The following is an 18,616-nucleotide window of genomic DNA, read 5'->3' on the forward strand; positions in this document are numbered from 1 at the left end:
CCTTCTTAATCTTGTGACTCTGGGGGAAAGGGTGTTATGTGTGATGCAACACATGAGTACAGCAGGGTTTGGGGGTTGCAAGTTGTCTCTGAGAGCCAAACTACAAGTGACGCCTGACCACAGGTTGGACACTTGTCAGCTTCCCTCAAGTTTTGATTGGAAATGTAGGCACCCTGGTCTTGCACCTTGGCTCTCCATTTAATTGAAGTTTACAGAGTGGCAGTCTATGGGAGGGAGAACATGCAGTTGGGAGGGGATTACAGGCGTTGGGCTCTCGCCGGGTGCCCCCCTTCCCCTCTGCTGGGTGTGTGTGTGGGTTTCTTAAACTTCAATTAAATGGAGAGCCAAGCTGTGAGACCAGGATGCCTACATTTCCCATCGAAACTTGAGGTAAGCTGACAATTATCCAACCTGTGTCAGGCGTGGCTCTCAGTGCGTGTCCTGATGAGCTTGGCTCCTTTATCACTTGCTCCCTTGGTAGAACTGGCCAAAGGAATTCTACCAGTTGAAAAGTTATGAACTGCTGTAGTGTTGGGGAAATGGTTAAATCCCTCAGTATACCAGTTTGAGGTTCCACCCTTTCTTAGACCGAGTAATTAACCAAGGCTTCAAAATTGATCTCAAAAATAAAGTTTATTTTCCAATAAACCTGATACACATAGCAGACAGAAAAAGTGCATCCCAAAGTCTGGTAGCATCCACTTTTATACTTTGTTTATAGAACAAGAAATTATTATATGAATATAACGAACAGTCAAGTGAAAGTTAGATGATGTTCAAACATTCTTTTTCATTTTCAAATTGCTTTAATGACGTTCTTTAAAAGTTCGTAATACAGAGATTGCAATAGATAATTCAATTTACAAGAATATCAATGCAATATAATAACTGAACATAGTGTGCTAGAAGAAACTAACAGTGGAGATAGAATACATTACAAAAACATCAGAAGAGTTTAGCTTACCAGTCATATGTAAGATCCCAACATATTTTAGAAGGTAGTGTGAGCCTGAGGGACATAGGAAGGTGGTAAAATGTCATGTTTGCTGAGGTAAGTCAGCAGTAGAAACCAATTTTGCGTGAATTTGGCATGGGAGTCCTCTGTATTAGATTATTTCATGTCTTGTGAGATATTCTCATATGTAAAAAAACTCCCACCATTTTTTGTGCCATGTTTGAATGTTTGAACAATCATCTTTCCATTTAGCTGCAAGGACCATTTTTGCTGCTCCTATTAGATTAGCTATGAGTTCTCTCCGTGATGACAAGTCAGGCCGGTTCTCCCAGACATTTATCAGCAATGATTCTGGTGAATTTGGTAAGGAACACCCAATTATTTCATGATTTTTAAAAATAATTTCCTCCCAGAACTTATTCACTTTTGGGAAAGCCCACCAATAGTGAGCATACGTACCAGGGTTTCTACAATTCTTCCAGCATAAGGGAGATCTGGACTTATATGCATATTGTAATTTTTGGAGAGTGAGGTACCAGTTTGTCAAAATTTTGAATGCTTGTAATCCGATAGGGAAGGCCTTCCTTGAAAATGATTTCCAGATGTGATTCCAGTGTTCTTCTGTCAAATCTATGGAACACATATTCTGCCAGGTCTTCTGCATCTTCTTTAAGCAGGATTTTGTAAATAATTGAGAGCAAACCTCTCATGGCACACTTGTATATATTGAGTATGTTTTCAAAGTCTGTTTTGGGTCTCTTTATTGCTTTTTGAACATTTGGGTCTCTCATTAAATGCTGTAACTGGAGATAGCAGTACCCAGGTATCTTCGCATCTAAAGATCATTCTAGATCAGCTTTTCCCCTAAGAGTACCTTTGTGAGTTATATCAGTTAGCGTTAACATGCATGTTCAGACATGATGGATTGACAAGTTAAGGTCATAATCTGCTTTGGGTCAAATACCATAAACTCTCTCTTAAGACTCCAGTAATATCTAGACATGTCTGGTAAAAGGATATATCCAAGGCCGAGAAAGAGGCAAGAAGGAACACATTCCATCCCTTATTCGCTCAAGTAACCAAGCACAGGCAGCACAGAGTAATAATAAACATAAAATATGTGTGCATGTATGTTAATCAAAGATACTTGAGTTACTCCAAAGCAGAGCAAAGGTTGGTGGCCTACATAAAAGAGCAGGGTAACCCAATATTGTCCAACCTGCAGCTCAATGTTTAGTGGCTGGGCTGCGGATCAGCCCTCTTCCCTATACAGCCCCCCTACTGTTAGGAGCGCCGCAGGAGGCCTTGGGAAAGCCGCACCTCTACCTGCCTCACCTCCCTGGCGGGGCTGCGGGGACCACAAGGCTGATTATATTCACCTCTCCCGAGTTGAGCGCTGCTCTGTCTGGAAGAGGCCTATATAAATGCAGTCGTTCTTGTTACCGTCATTCTTTCCCTCTGCGGAAGACGGGTTTCAGTCCAAGGGCGGCGGCGGCGGCGGCGGCGGCGGCGGGGGGAGGGGGGGGCTCTGCCTCGCCGTTGCCTCCTGAGCCTGCTCGACTCACGCCCAGGCGAGGGCTCTTCCCCTGCGGCGTCCCCTCTGAGAGCCGCTCCTGCTTCCCACAAACGGTCGAGGCGGGCTTTCCGGCAGAAGGGGCGGCGGGGGGCGGCTGGGCGGGCCGGGGCCGGGTGGGGGGCTCTACCACGGGGCGCTGCCCGCCGCTGTCCTTCCCGGCTCTCTGCCGCCGGCGCTTCGGGGCCGCGCCGTTTCCTTCCGCTCCGCCTTCGGCCGCTGCGCGCAAACCTCTGCCTGTGGCGACCCGCCCGGCGGGAGCGCGTAGCGGCCCCGGAGGCTCAGCGGGAGCGAGGGAGGGAGGGGAGGCGGCGGGCCAGGCCAGGCCAGGCCAGGCGCTGCCTCCGCCCCGTCACGCAGCGCCAGGCGGGCGGGCGGCCATTCCGCGGCCCCGGCTCCAAGCGCGCTCGCGCGAGGCCTGCGCGCCGCTTCTCCGGGCCGGGCAGGGGAGCCGAGGCGGCGTCGGCGTCGTCCCTCCGCGCCCGCCCAGCCTCGCCGCCTCCGGGTTGCCCCCGAGCAGGGCCGGCCACCGCGAGCGGCCGAGAAGGCCGCCTGGATCGCCGCCGCCATGTTCGTGCAGGAGGAGAAGCTCTTCGCGGCGCGGGTGCTGCGGCTCCGCATCTGCGCCCTGGACGGGGCCGAGTGGCTGGAGGAGGTGGCCGAGGACACGGCGGTGGCGCGCCTCAAGGAGCGCTGCCTCAAGCACGTGAGCGCCGCGGGCGGGGGCCGGGGGCCGCGGGGGGGGAGGTCGGGCCCGTCCCCGTCTCGCTCTCCCGAGCCCTCTCCGCCGTGCGGGGAAGGGGCGCCCCCGGCGGAGGCAGCCCGCCGCTCTGCGCAGGGAAGGCCGGCCCGGGAGGCCTCCCGGTCAACCGGCCCCGGCGCGGCGCGCGTGGCGGGACGCTGCGCCTCTTTGGCGGAGGCCGTTGCGGCCGAGGGATGTGAGGTGGCGGGCTCTGTGTCGGGAGGAGTCCCGGTGGGACGTGGCGGCCGCACTGCTTGCGGAAAGGTCACAAAAGCCTCCTGGAAGCGCAGAGGCCTTTAAAGCGCAGCCCGGCGGCGGCTGCTGCTGGCATCGCCCAGTACTGTTGCCGGTCGACCCTTCCCAGGGAGTTCTCTGCGAGGGCAGCCGGGCAGCCGGCGCTCCTCCTCTGATCTGAGAGCGGAAAGGGAGGCCGTGGCAAGAGAGGGGACCTGTGGTGGCAAACAGGCTCGGGACATGTACAAAAAGAAACGAAAACGTTCCAGACAAAATCGAAAAGAGTCCAGTAGCACCTTTAAGACTAACCCGCTTTATTGTAGCATGAGATTTCGAGAGTCTCAGTTCGCTTTGTCAGATGCATGACGAAGATGCATGCATCTGAAGAAGAGAACTGTGACTCTGGAAAGCTTATGCTACAGTAAAGTGGGTTAGTGTTAAAGGTGCTACTGGACTCTCTTGGATTTTGCTGCTACAGACTAACACGGCTAACTCCTCTGGATCTATTCCAGACAAGTAATTATATTCTTATAGGTATTTTTATAATATATGCACCTGAGATGCAAATTTTCAAAATAAAACATAATAAAAACAGACCATTTAAATTGTTGGCAGTTAATAAAATTAAAATGTAAGGTAAAAACATGGCATTAAAATTTGCAATAAAAATAGTATAAAACATTGGGCAACTTAAACTGAATCTTATAACGCAGCTCTCAGCCTAGAAGCGTATTAAAATGCTATTTAAAAGTTAACCTGTAATTAAAAGCCTGGGTGAAAAGAAACATTTTCCATAAACAGAAAATAGGTCCAAGGAGAAGGACATCCCATAAGCCAGGTTTCCACACTAAAAGACCTCTGTCAGTAATCACTTCCCAGGTAAACAAAAATGTTTTCTCCTGGCACTTAAAAGAGAGTAAGAGGTGCCAGGAGGGCCTCCAAGGAAGGGCATCCCACAAATCAGGGGCCATCGCTGAAAAAGCCCTCCCTAGTTTCTGCTCACCTCACCTCTGATGGTGGGGCACAAAGAGCAGGACTTAACTTGTGGGTTGGGCAACATGGGAGGTTTCCCCTGTAGCTTGTCTGAGCATCCTTCCCTAATGTTGCATTGCCCCCCAATTCACAGAAATCTGGTGGGGCCAGCGGTTGACAGGTGAGTCTCACTTTGAAACAGAAGAATGGGCAAGCTGTGAGCCTCCCTCAGGTGCAGGCCATACACCCAGGTGGCTCTTTTGGCTGACAGTCATTGCAAATGTGGCTGGCTGTCCACTGCTTTGGAGGGTCTATATTTGCTCTCGTCTTCACCCTTGATCAGCTGAGCCAAATTAGGTGTGAGAGAACTCTCATTGCAGCTTTGTCAAATCATGGCAGGAGCTTTGAAAGTCCCATATATAGTTCAGTGAGTCAGAGTTTCAAACTGCATTGAGCTCAGCTGGGCAGCCCTTACTGCTATTTTCAAAAGAGTGCTTGGAGTCACGTGAAGCTTTTCAGGGCATGCTAGGTGCAGGGAGCAAGTGTAGGACACTATTCATCAAAAGGAACCAAGTAAAAACAGGGAGAGGCATTATCCTGTGTTGAACTAAGTGATAGCTTCTGATGACAGAAATAGAAGGTAGAATCTGATGTTTGAACAGCTTTTCTGTGCGTATTATGAAAATGTCCCTTCCATCCTGGATAGTGAAATTGTCATCTTAACCGTGTCTGGTTGACAACAGCTTTCATTTGTTCCTCCTATTTTCCAGGGAGGGGAGGGTTTGATTTCCTCAAACAAAGCCATATGCTTTCTTTGGCTGTCTGAGAGCCTTATGGCAGGTTGTGTTTCCCCAGGGAGATCCCTCTTTCAAGTGGAGGGGCTTGCTCTGAAGTCCCATGCTTCCCACGCACGCACGGACCTGATTTGGATTAGGATTGGCGTGCGTGCGTGCATGTGGGTGGACCCCTCCATGGGTTGCGTTCTGAGAATATAATGTAACTCATGAGTAAGTGTGCATCCTCAAATGGGTAAATGGCACCCCCTTCCAGAGCTGTTTCAGATCAGGAAACTGGTGTGTGGGGGAGGGCTGTGCTTTGCATGTCTGTGTATATCTTGGAAGGACCCAAACTGGGGACATCTCTCAGAAAGGCTTTCTAGGTTTCACAGCTCTCTGTGTTCAGCTCTGTGTGCTCTGTCATGTATCCTCAGCCATGCTCTAATGTACTCTTTTAGTTGCTCAAGCTAAGAAGAAGCAACTCTGTGCTTGGCCTTTGTAGAGCTTGTGTAACGTGACAACTTGTGGCCTGAAACAGGAAGTCTCAGATATTTCTTGTCCACTGCCGTTTAGTAATTTAAGATTATTTTTTTTCCTAGTGTGTGCCTGGGAGCTTAGAGGATCCAAAAAGTGTAACACATCATAAACTGATCCATGCTGTGTCAGAGAAGGTGCTGAATGACACAAAAACCGTATTGGAGGAAAACATTCAAGACAGAGGTATGGAAGAATTTATGCTAAAACCGCATCCAAGCAGCCAATGGATGTAATCCAAGGAACGTGAGAATATTTTTAAGGTGTCAAGAGCATGCCAGTTTATAACCGAGTAGCTGCTTTGATTTCTGCAGTACAGCTATGGAATCTTGTTACGCACCCGAGGGCGCTGAAGGACATTCCAGGCATGGGCAGCGGTTGGTCCTTCCCCTGTCACCTAGCTCTCGTGCATGCCTGTGCTGTGCTTCAGGCTGGAGAGCCCAGGCATAGTTCTTGTGGCCAGTGGCTTGGGTCCTGATGATGACATCTGCTGCTCCAAGGCACCCCCCTGCCTCTCCCATTGCAGGCCACTGCTCTCTGCGGGGTGGGGGGGGCAGGCAGGGGACCCCTAAGAACTACAGGAAGGGTGAATCAGAGGTATACGGTAGGAGGGTGGAATTGGCCTCCTTCCAGTTAGCTGAAACTATTGTAATCTAAGCCAGTGTGTGTGTTGGGGTGCTTTCTCACAGTGGTGTGAAGCATATGCTGGTTGAGGTTTGTCATCAGACCAAAGGGGGGAAGAGTCATCAGAGAAGATGGAAGTTGTCCTCCGCGGCTAGCAGGAAATCTGGTGATGGTGTGAAGAGTCCACACGCAGCTCCATTTGTTGGCCGCAGCCACTATCGGGGGCAACCGCTTCACGGCCAGAGTAACTTGTATCTGGGCCCCACCTTTCATTGAATTGTACCCAGTATATTTAAGGCTATGTGAGTTTTACCCTTTACATTTTATTATTTATTTCTTAGTAAAGGGAAACGACTGCCTTCTGAAACCTTTTTAAAGTGATTAATGCTACATTTATGTCTTGATTCTCTAAGTACAGTTCCTCTTTTTAGCAGTGTCCCCCCCTTCAGTGGTGACTTAACCACAATCAGTTTATTGCTGTCCTCACCCTTCTCCCCTTTTTTATAGTTTGAAGGTGGAAAATCTCCTGCATTGTGTTTCAGTTCCCATTTCTCTTCAGATGTTTTGGTGCTGATGAAGAAGAGAGCTCCTCCCGCTCCTCCCAAAATGGCTGACATTTCTGAAGAGGAAAAGGTAACTCTGGAGGGCTTCTGGGTTTAGTAAGATGCAAATGAATGTTCCCAAGTGTTACGGCCTGATTATAGAATACGTGAAAGAGGGTTAATGATTTCCTTCTTGCTTCCTTGAAACCGTGATGTACTCTTACTTGGGTTCTGTCTGCACGGCAGTGCTCCTGTTACGGCTATTTCCATCACCCTAAAGGCAGCTGTAATTTGCCATAAGGGGACTCTGGGCCTGTGAGGCTTGGCCCAGACATAAGAACCCCCTTTCATCCCGTGAAGCTGTTTCCAAAAGCCACTAAGTGGCAGACCTGCATTTTACTTTCCTGTTTCTTGGGCAAGCTCTAACAATAACGTTTGAGAAGTAGCCTTCAGTCTTCCAGCCACTGTGTGAGGCAGGTGTTGAGAGTGTGCGACTGAAGCGGGGTCATCCCGCCAGAGAGAGTCGGGCCCCGGAAGTTCTGATTCCCTTCATGTTTAGCTCTGCAATTCCCATGATCATCCTAAAGTTGTTGGTGCAGACATTTAGTTTTATTTTCTGATGAGTTGTGCCTGTCATAAAAAGACTGAAGGATGGACCTGGCAGATTGGCACACCCTGGCGCATGCAGACAACTTTCCATTGGCAATAGCACAGGTGGGGGAGTCTTCTGGTGATAATCTGGGCAAGCATTCCCTTCATTTTTGGCATCGCAAGTCCCACCATCATCCAGAAGGGCTGGTAGCCAAGTTTGAGACTCCTGCCTTTATTGCCTGATGAGTTATTCCTTCCACAAACAAACAACGTGGCCCTCCATGGCAAGCAGCATGGGGGTTGCGTTTCTGGGCCTAATGTGGGCCAGAAGGTTCTGATTCCTTCCATGTTTGGCACTGCAATTCCCACAGTCAGTCTGAATCTAGTGGATCTTATTGGAAAGGTGTGTGTGTCTGCGTGCGCGCACGCGCACATACACACTCACACAGTTTATTCCCCTCACCTCCTCTTAGGTCCACTTTGTTCTTGATCAGACACAACATGTTAAATAGTTATATAAGACCACTGAGGAAAGACTTAGGCCAGAACGTGTTTGGTTCTGGATGTATGGTGATGTTTGTACAATAGTACCTCTCTATTTGAAAATTGCTTTTTTGTTGTTTTGTTTTGTAGTTTTTCAATTTCTATTCTGCCCTCCCCACATTGGCAGGCTCGGGGTGGATTACATTTATGCACATTAAAATTTACAGTTAAAACACAATAAATACAATATAAGGATTTAAAAATACAAATACAGCGCAGCACTAAAATAATTCAGTTAAACCATTTCCACCGTCACTAAAGATAATTAAGCATTTAAAAGTTTCTTTGGAGGCAAATGTTCTGATAGGGAGGGCTCCGTTCTACCCTATTCGGCCAGCCGGGGCCCAACCCAGCATCAACCATACGCCTGGTGGAACAGCTCCGTCTTACAGGCCCGGCGGAACAATAACAGATCCTGCTGGGCCCTGGTCTCATTAGACAGAGCGTTCCACCAGGTTGGAGCCCGGACCGAAAAGGCCCTGGCTCTGGTCGACGCTAGGCAGGCCTCTCTGGGGCCAGTGACCATTAATAGTTGTTTTTCACTGGATCGAAGCGTCCTCTGGGGCACATACGGGGAGAGGCGGTCCTGAAGTTAATATACAAGGGTGTGGTACTGACACATAGAATCATGCTGCTATTATTTTAATCACATCATTTTATAGTTTATTTGATTATTTTTTACTTATTTATTAATTTTTATAACATTTGTCTGTCTCAACCTTCTTGGGTACCCCCCCCCCTCCGATTCCTTTCACTTTTGGCACTGCAACACCCACGGACATCTTGATACAGGGAGCCAGTTTTGAGAATACCTTCATTTTTTGATGAGTTATGCTTGCTGTGGACAGTTGGATCATTTTACTATTATAAATAAATGGATTCTTATATTGTTTTTTTATTTGTTTATGTGTATTTCAGAAATGAAAAACTTGCAAAAGTGGAAACATATTTAGTAGGCTTTGGAAGTGGGCCAAATATGTTCTGAAACCTTTGAAAGTGCTTTTCTAACATCAGATGCTAAAATAATAAGGGTGCTGTGTGCTTAGTAGTCTTGGTACACGTAACAATCCTTTCAGCATAAAATCTTTGAATCCTGGTTGTTGGTCAGCCAGTCAGAAAAGGAAGCAGCAGATGAATTTCCCTGGCAGAAGAAATTAAAATGAAAGCTGTCTTTCCTTCTGCAGAGGAGGAACCCCCCCTCTCTCCCTCTCTCCCTCTCCCTCCCTCTCTCTCCCTCTCTCCCTCTCTCTCTCTCTCCCTCTCTCCCTCTCTCACTCCCTCTCTCCCTCTCCCTCCCTCTCTCCCTCCCTCCCTCTCTCCCTCTCTCTCCCTCTCTCCCTCTCTCTCTCTCTCCCCCTCTCTCCCTCCCTCTCTCCCTCCCTCTCTCCCTCTCTCTCTCTCTCTCCCTCTCTCTCCCTCCCTTCCCTCTCTCTCTCTCCCTCTCTCCCTCTCTCCCTCTCTCTCTCTCTCCCTCTGTCTCCCTCTCTCTCTCTCTCTCTCTTATTCTTGTTCTGCTTTAGTATAGAGAGCAGGATAAAATTGGCTGCTTCTGAGCCTCCTCTTAAGAATTCAGCTTCTCCCTTTAATCCCTTGCCTGCATGCTCTGAATGGGGAAGGGTTGCCTTTTGGTCATTGGACAGGGCTACAGGCAGGCCCACCCATCCATCAGCTCTCATTGGGGGAGAGCTAGATAGAAAATGTACAAGTTAGGTTGTGTATTTATGGTTGTACAGTTCCCCCAAGACGGGTGTAATTAGTGATACTGTTGAACTCCCTTCTGCCCTATTTTTCTGCATGTTTTCTTCTTCATTCTACCCCTTTTAGGATAATAGCCTAGTTTTTTCCCCAAGTTCAGTAGTCATAAAATTACATTGTTCTTGCTGCCATTGAGTCCTAGAAACTGGGAAGATTTTCCCCTCCCAAAGGGTTGCGTTGGAGAAGGAGTCGGCTATTTGTCGGCTGATCAGAAGGGTCAGTCAGTCTCAGGTTTGCTGCAGTGCAAAGAACCACCTTCTCCCATATTGGTCAACTCTGGTCATCTTTGGAGGCGTTGCTTCAGGTGCCTGCACCATTTCTCTGGCTACCTGAGAAAGGGCCTTCTTGGTTGTGGTGTGGAAACTGCAGGACTGCCTCACCAGGGAGATTTGCCTGGCTTCCCTCTGGTGTTGTCAGTAGGTAAAGACTTTTTTGTTTTGTTTGGCATATCCCAGTAAACTTTTACAGGTCCTCCTCCGTGGTTGTGTGTGTGTTTATATATCTATGTGTTTTGTTATTCTTATATAAGGATTTTTAATGTTACTTTAATGTTTTAATTATCTGTTTGCTGCCTTGGGGATCCTATTTTGGGTGAAAAGGCAACATATAAATGCTTTAAATATATAAATAGAATTGGCTTTAACAGTATTTTACAGTGCTTTCAACAATATTTCACTTTGTTTGAAGAAAAAAAATTTCAAAATCGCTCCTTTCAGTTTTGTTGCCCCTTCCCCCTGCTTTCCTCTCAGGCCTGGGCGCTTTGTGGGGCATCTTGCCTCTCGGTCCAGGAGCGCTGAAGTGCTGCTGTGCTCGTTCCATCCCTGCTTGAGTTAGCAGTTCACCTGTCGAATAATTGCGCGAAGAAAGTCCTTTCCTGTGTATACGTGGCATGTTCTGAACTCAGTTTTCATCTAATTTAGCGGAAGCAGGAACAGAAAGCTCCTGATAAGGAGGCGATTCTGAAAGCGACCACCAGCCTCCCGTACCACAGCGTAGACCACGGCGTGGCTCACCACAGCATGAGGGATGTGAGTACCCTGCTTCTCTCCTGCTCTGTTGGGGTGGCCCCAGGGCCCATCCCACGTGCTGCATCATTTCTGCATCATTGTTCACAGTCCTGCTGTTTTGTTCTCTTCTTCAACCATTTGCCCTTTTTAATAAAACAGGCAACTTGCTTGCTTTGCTTAAATTGTGGTCATGATGGGTTCCCATGCAGTGTTTTGGCCACCACATACAGCACCTTTCGTGGCCTGTATTTTGTTTCCGCATTTCCCCCCCGCTCTCTATCAGATTTCTGCTCTTTTTCACATGTATTGTATTGTTTTATTTATTGAATGTCCAAAGTTCCAACCATTGATTATATTGACCTGCACTGTTTAATCAACATTAGTCTCAGCAAGATTGGGGCACAATAAATAGCGTAAATAAAGCACATTTTGCAGACTTGCCTTCAGAATGGAGCCGTATACATACAGGGACAGCATTCATCATGATATTACAGGCCTTTTCCCAGTCTCACCATTCTCCTATTGCGTAGCTGCCAGTATGCGCAGAGAATGCAGTGGAAAATTATTGAGGAACTATTAATTTATTTAGGAAACTTCAGGTGAAAGTTGCCTCCAGACAGAAAAGCTAGTTTCAAGTATTACTCTTAGGGCTGGGCTGAGCTACACTGAACTTTTTAGTCGGGTTTGTCTACGTTGGCATCTTGGTTTATGGCAGGTTGTGATCCCAGAGTTTGTGTCCATGTTGGTAAAAGCATTATTGTGAGTAAGTAGTTGTTCATTGTCGGTCTTCTGGTGCAGTCGCACATGGGACTGTGCATGTGCAGGCCTGCCAATTGCAGGTTCTGTAGCTTTAAATTTCTCTGGAGGGTGCACACTGCCTCCCCGTGCACAGCCATGGCTGTTTTCCCACGTAAACAGCCTATATCGGGGAGGTGCGGCACCCTCCGCCCTCAGTTCCTCTTTTGCTGCCAGCTAGGAGAGACTAACTGTAGCGATTGTTAGCGTTTTTCTCTGGTTGTTGGCCTTATTCTTCGTTTTTCATTGTCTGGAGAGAAAAAAGGAAAAGAGTCGTGAGTAATGGCCAAGAAGGCATTATACAGGTATTGCTCGAAATGCAACATGAAAACGTCTGAGACTGACAACGACATACTTTGCCTGCAGTGCTTGGGGGAAGAGCACAGTACTCAGGTTTGCAAGATCTGCCAGGGCTTTACCCCTAAAGCGCGTGCAGAACGATCTAGCCGACTGAGGGCTGCCCTGTGGGCGAAAGCGATGGCACCGGCAGAAGGGTCGAAATCTCGGAGGCCGCTACAAGCATGTGCAGTAACGGGGGGCTTGGAAAGCCAGCCACCCTGCAGCTCGCACCTCCCCCTTAACAACATGCCAGCGTCTTGCAGGGGGAGGGGGGCTGCAGGGCAGGTGCATGCACACCCCAGCCGGGCCATGGCTCTCCTTCACAGCACTGGCCCACACATCCTACCCTGGTGGGGGGAGCAGGCGAGCGCACTTCACTCCCCTGCCCAGCACAAGAGGACCATGAGGGAAGGTGCTACGCCAGATCAGCCCCCTGCTCCACACGGGGGTGGTGGTGCCATGAAGCAAATGCAAGCCCAAGCTTGGCTCAGCTGAGACAGGGGCCAAATTGCAGCTCAGCTGGCCCGGGCACTTGCCTGCTTTGCAGGCACTCTGCTCTGCTTGCCCAGGGAGGGCTGAGGAGCAGGAGAAGTCTGGGCCAAATGAGCCACAGCTTGCAACCATGGCTCTGGCCAACCCCTGCTCTGCTCGCCCTCCTGGGTGTGGAGCAGGAGAGCGGCCAAGCCAGCTGAGCTGCAGCACAGCTGTGCCCCCAGCCGACTTCTGCGCCACTCGCTCTCCTGGGTGCGGAAATGGAGAGTGGCTGGGCCAGCTGGCTGACCCCTGCTCCACTTGCCCAGCGAGGGCTGGAGCAGGAGAGCAACTGGGCCAGCTGAGCTGCGGCTCGCAGCTGCTGCTCCAGCCAACCCCTACTTCGCTCACCCATGGAGGGCTACGGAGCAGGAGAATGCCCGGGAATGGTATGGCAGGGTGGGGGAGCTGTGGAGCAGATGCACCCCCAGCCCCGGCTCAGCTTGACTGGGTGCTTGCCTTGGCTCGCTTTACTGAAAAAAAATGGGGAAGAGAAGTTCAGAGAGCTGAGTTGGATGGGAGTGGTTAATTCCGCACAGACCAATCAGCTTCCAGGGAAAAGGAGAGGGGGGAGAAGAGAAGCAAAAGTGTTCTCACTGACATTGATTGCGCCAGCCATGACTGGCCAGCGAATTTAAATTAAACTTGGAGTATGTCCGCAGGGAGATAAATTGGGGATGCCCCAAAGAACGGTGCTGCATCCTGTGACTACTTTGCTAGTATGAAACCCCTGCAAACGTGGGACGTGAAACAGGTACTGAGACGATTAAAAGACCGAGTGTGAAAGGGCCCCGTGTTGTCCGACAGATGCTTGCAGATGTTGCCTTTAATGTCTGTTCCAGTATCTTCCATAGTAGATCTGTGTTGTTTAACATGCCAGTCTTAGAATTGTTTTTGCTCAGTTTCAGTATTTCTTCGACTCTGTAATGGATTTCCGCTGGATTTAAATCTTCGTGAATTTGCATTTATATACCATTGTTTATTGAAATATCCTTGAAATTGACTGCACTAATTCTTACTTTAATCTGTGTTGAGTTTCAGTAAGAAAGATGGACTTTAAATTATGTGGATAAATAATGTGTTGAACTAGTTTGAGCTGGGAACTATATGTGACTATCAGTGGTGCTGAGGGAATTTGCTGAGGTTACTGTGTGGGAGGACAGTGTTTGGGTGTGTGTCAGTGCATAGAGCCTGCTGTAAAGTGGTGCCAGTTGGTTCTGCTAACTTTTCACAAGTAGTCTTCTAAGGCAGTTTAGCAGGGGAATTATCAGGGAAGCACCATAAAACCTGAACCACCTTTGAAATAGATTGCAGCTGCATGGCGGGTGAGAGAGCTGAGTCAGTGACATGTACAGTCTGTGGCATGTGTGTATTCTTACCTGAGGGTAACAGCAACTACACTTGCAGCAAGTATAAGTCGGTAGCCCTACTGGAGGAGAAGAAACAAGGACTTGAGGCATACTTGTCCACTCTCAATTTAACAAGGGAAGGTTAAGCGTTCATGGACAGAATACATGAAGCACTGTTCAGAGCAACAGGAGGAGGAGGGAAAGGTATCTCATGATTTGGAGGAGGAGAGAAAGGTATCTCAGGATTTGGAGGAGCACCCAATACAAGAGGTGGGTACATGCAAGGAAGTAACCCACAGGAGCAGGATAATCAGGAGAGGTTCTGAACTTCTGATGCTAGGCAATCAGTTCCAGGATCTCCCCATAGGTATTGATTCTGGACTACTGGATCAAGAGCTACTCCCCCAGACTCTTTGAACCTTGAAAGAAATTTCTCTGGCCTCTGTGGATGAGAGGACTCAAGCTTTCCTCAATATAGGAAAAGGCGTGAGCTGGTAATTGGGGACACTCCCTACTGTGAGTGTTGAGGGTAAAGTGTGCCGACCAGTCTTGTCATCTCGAGAGGTATGCTGTCTACCAGGTGCACGCATCCAGGATGTGACAGAAAGGGTAGGAAGAATTATCAAACCCACAGATTATTATACCTCCTTCCTGATAAATGTGGGAACAAATGATATTGACCAGCACAGCCCAGAATGCATTAAAAGAGTCTATGTGGCTCTGGGTAAAAAGGTTGAGGACCTGGGAGCACAGGTTGTGTTTTCGTCAGTTCTTCCTGTCATAGGCCATGGTTCAGGAAGGGAAAGAAGAATGCTGCAAATAAATGACTGGCTATGTAGATGGTGTCACCAGGAGCGGTTTGGTTTTTTTTTGGACCATCGCTTACTCTTCCAAGATGAAGCTCTTCTATCAAGAGATGGTTTGCACCATGTGAGGGTAGGAAAAATGTGTTTGGTAAAAAACCTTGCAAATCTGATGAAGACTTTAAACTAAATCCTATGGGGGAGAGAGACAAAAATTCAAAGCCTATAACTGGAGAAGGGAACACTGAAGACTTGCAGGGAGTGGAACATAGACTAGGAAACATTAACTCGCAGGTAAGCACAGAACAAAAACCTCAGGGCATATAACTGATGGCTTCTGATGTGGCTACACTAATGCAGAGTATGGGAAACAAGCAGGAGGAACTTGAAGTTGTAATACAGGAAGGGGACTATGACATAATAGGCATTACCGAAACTTGGTGGAATGACTCTCACAATTGGAATACTAGGATTGAGGGATACAACTTGTTCAAAAGGGATCGACAGATAAGGAAGGGGGGAGGAGTACCATTATATTTAAAGAATGTATATACTTGTAAGGAAATACATGTATCTGAGCATGGAAATTTAGTTGAGAATCGCTGGGTAAAAATAAAGGGAATAATAAATAATAGTGATACTATGGTGGGGGTCTGCTATAGACAGAATCACAGAGTTGGAAGGGGCCAAACAGACCTTCTAGTCCAACCCCTTGCCGAATGCAGGATGAGCCTAAAGCATCCCTGACAAATATTCATCCAGCCTTTTCTTGAAAACTGCCATTGAAGGAGAGCTCACTACCTCCCTAGGCAGCTGATTCCACCTTTGAACTACTTTGACCGTGAAAAAGTTTTTCCTAATATCCAGCCAGTACCTTTCTGCATGTAATTTAAGCCCGTTGCTTCAAGTCCTATCCTCTTCTACAAAATGGAACACCTCCTTGTCCTCTTCCAAATAACAGCCTTTCAGATATTTAAAGAGAGCAATTAAGCCCCCCCCCTCAATCTCCTCTTCTCCAAATTAAACATTCCCAAGGCCCTCAGCCTTTCCTTGTAGGGCTCAGTCCCCAGACCCCTGATCATTCTCATCTCTCTCTTCTGCACCCTCTCAATTTTCCACATCCTTTTTGAAGTGAGATCTCCAGAACTGCACACACTACTCCAGGTGCAGACTGACCAAGCAGTATAGAGAGGGACTATGACCAATGTTTCCTCTAAGATGAGCAGTGTTGTAAGCTTTTTTTTGTGAGCTGAAACTTGCACAAAAATGTATTTTGTAAGCTGACTTGCATAAAAGTTTTGAGAGTGCCTTTTTTTAAAAAAAAATTGTAACCTACAAACATATAGAGATAATGGAAAACTTGGAAAAGAAAGAAAAACTTAAAAAAAGACTCCCTCAAATGTAAACTTAAAAATTAGTATTAAGATTTTGCAAAATCAAGTAAATTTACTATTAACAGAAGAGATTGCACAAAACATTAAATTTGCTAAACAAAATTTTTTTGAACATGCAAATAAATCAGGGAGATGGTTAGCTTATAAACTTAGAAAGGGGGGAAAAAGGAGACTTATCCGTAGTTTGTATGACGATACAAAGAGAGAAAGGACGTGAAAGGAAGAAATAAAGAAAGTGGTGGAAACCTTCTATAAACAACTATATAGTAAAGATGAAATCTCAGTAGAAATCCAAAAACAGTATTTACAGAAACAAGAGTTACCTGTTACTAGAGGAAAAGAGGAAATAGTTGAACAATCCGTTCACAGTGATGGAAATAGTGGAGGCAGTACAGAAACAAAATAATGGGAAAACTCCTGGACCGGATGGACTTCCAGCAGAGTACTATAAAGCACTAGAAGATGTTATTACTTTACCTTATAAAAATATGATTACCATAGCACTAGAAGAAACATCGCTCCCCGAAACATGGATGGAGGCAATGATTTCATTAATACATAAAGAAGGAACAGACATGGAGGAAATTAAGAACTACAGATCTATCTCCCTGTTCAATTGTGATTATAAAATATTTGCTACAATACTGTCTACAAGACTGAAAAAAATATTACTTGATATAATACATCCGGATCAGACAGGTTTTCTTCCCAAAAGACAATTGAGAAACAATATTAGAATGGCTTTAAATTTATTGGAATATTATGAAGCTCATCCGGAAAAGCAAATGGCTATGGTGTTTTTGGATGCTGAAAAAGCTTTTGATAATGTTAATTGGCAATTCTTTATTGAGCAAATGAAAGAAATGGATTTTGGAACGAGATTTATAAAAGCTATTGAAGCTATATATAAGAAACAGAAGACAAAAATAATTATTAATGATGAGCTGAGAGAAGCAGTATCGATAGAAAAAGGGACAAGACAAGGCTGCCCTCTCTCACAGTATTTATCTTGATGCAGAAAATATTGGCAAGAACTGTAAGAAAAGACCCTGAAATAAAAGGAGCATCCGTTAAAGGATATAAATACAATAAATACAAGCATTTGCAGATGACCTACTATTTATATTAGAGGAACCATTGGGCTCAATAGAGCAACTAATGCAGCATATAAAGAAATATGGTTTGATGGCAGGAATGAAGATTAATGACCAGAAAACAAAAGCAATAACCAAAAATATGACTACATCTCAAAAAAAGGATTTAATTAGATTGACAGGATTCCAGTTAGAAAAGAAAGTAAAATATTTAGCGGTATATTTAACTTCAAAATGCAGCTCATTACTGAAAGATAATTATATGCAACTGCTTCAAGAAATTAAGAAAGATTTAGAGAGGTGGAGAGGACTTCAGCTCTCGCTGATGGGAAGGATCGCAACTATCAAAATGAATATATTACCACGTATAATATTTTTTATACCAAACTGTCCCCGTCAGTATTAGTAAAGCATTTTTTGAAGAATTAAATAAAGCAATATCTAACTTTATTTGGCAAGGGAAAAAACCAAGAATTAAATTGAAAACACTTCAAGGCTTGAAAGAAGATGCTGGCTTTGCTTTACCTGATTGGAAAATTTATCATAAAGTATGTTGCCTAGTCTGGATGAGGGAGTGGATTCTTTTAGAAAATCAAAGACTACTAGCTTTGGAAGGTCATGATTTATAGTTAGGATGGCATGCATTTGTATGGTATGGAAAAACAACTGGTCATAAATATTTCAAAAATCATTGGATTAGGAAATCTCTTATAAGGAATTGCACCGCTAACATATTCCAAGATTCGACAATGGATTTCGCCATAAGAAGCAGTCTCTCAGCCAAATATATTCTCTCCAGATAAGATTATTAGATATAAAGATCTCTTGGATGATAAAGGAGTATTAAAGACTAAAGAGGAATTGCAGAGACAAGGTATTAATCTAGATTGGTGGTCTAGATTGAATCTAGATATAATAAAGATAAAGTGTGAAGCTTCTATCTAGAACAAAAGGATTTTGAAAAATTGTTATGTGATTCTGATGAAAAACTGATTAAGAAAATGTACTTATTCGATGCAAAGGAGGATGAATGAGGGGGTGGAAAGATGTAAGACACTTTGGTCACAGAATTTAGGCTATACTGTTGATCCAGTACAATGAAATAAGAGACGGAAATTGAATGTGAAAATAACTAAGTCTGTTGCTTTTGAAGAGAACTTATATACAATGTTTTATAGATGGTATTTAACACTGGATAGGCTTGCCAAAATGTATAAAAACATGTCAAATAAGTGCTAGAAATGTGGGAAGCATACAGGGACATTTTACCATATGTGGTGGACTTGTAAGAGGTGCTCAGATTTTGGACAATGGTACATACATCTTTACAAACTATCTTACAATTTTCAATTCCTTTTAAACCAGAGTTATTTTAGCTAAATTGTATGCCAGATGTACTGAACAAAGAACAGAAATACCTTATAGTACATGTAGTAACAGCGGCAAGAATTTTATTAGCGTCT

General features: G+C 45.9%; 1 protein-coding gene across 2 annotated transcripts in view; it reads left to right on the forward strand.

Annotated features, from left to right (window-relative positions):
* The first annotated feature begins 2,897 nt into the window (after positions 1–2,897).
* The window catches only part of UBAC1 (UBA domain containing 1), a 75,599-nt gene continuing 59,880 nt past the window's right edge, over positions 2,898–18,616 (forward strand). The window contains exons 1-4 of one of the 2 annotated variants that reach the window (XM_054997832.1): positions 2,898–3,234; positions 5,852–5,972; positions 6,970–7,043; positions 10,762–10,869. In XM_054997832.1, coding sequence (XP_054853807.1) covers positions 3,097–3,234; positions 5,852–5,972; positions 6,970–7,043; positions 10,762–10,869 — 441 coding nt within the window. In that variant the 5' untranslated portion in view covers positions 2,898–3,096. The remainder of the gene's footprint in view (positions 3,235–5,851; positions 5,973–6,969; positions 7,044–10,761; positions 10,870–18,616) is intronic. The other variant, XM_054997831.1, reaches the window with a different exon arrangement.

The sequence above is a fragment of the Eublepharis macularius genome, chromosome 14 (genome assembly GCF_028583425.1).
Source record: "Eublepharis macularius isolate TG4126 chromosome 14, MPM_Emac_v1.0, whole genome shotgun sequence".
In the NCBI taxonomy this organism is placed as follows: domain Eukaryota; kingdom Metazoa; phylum Chordata; class Lepidosauria; order Squamata; family Eublepharidae; genus Eublepharis; species Eublepharis macularius.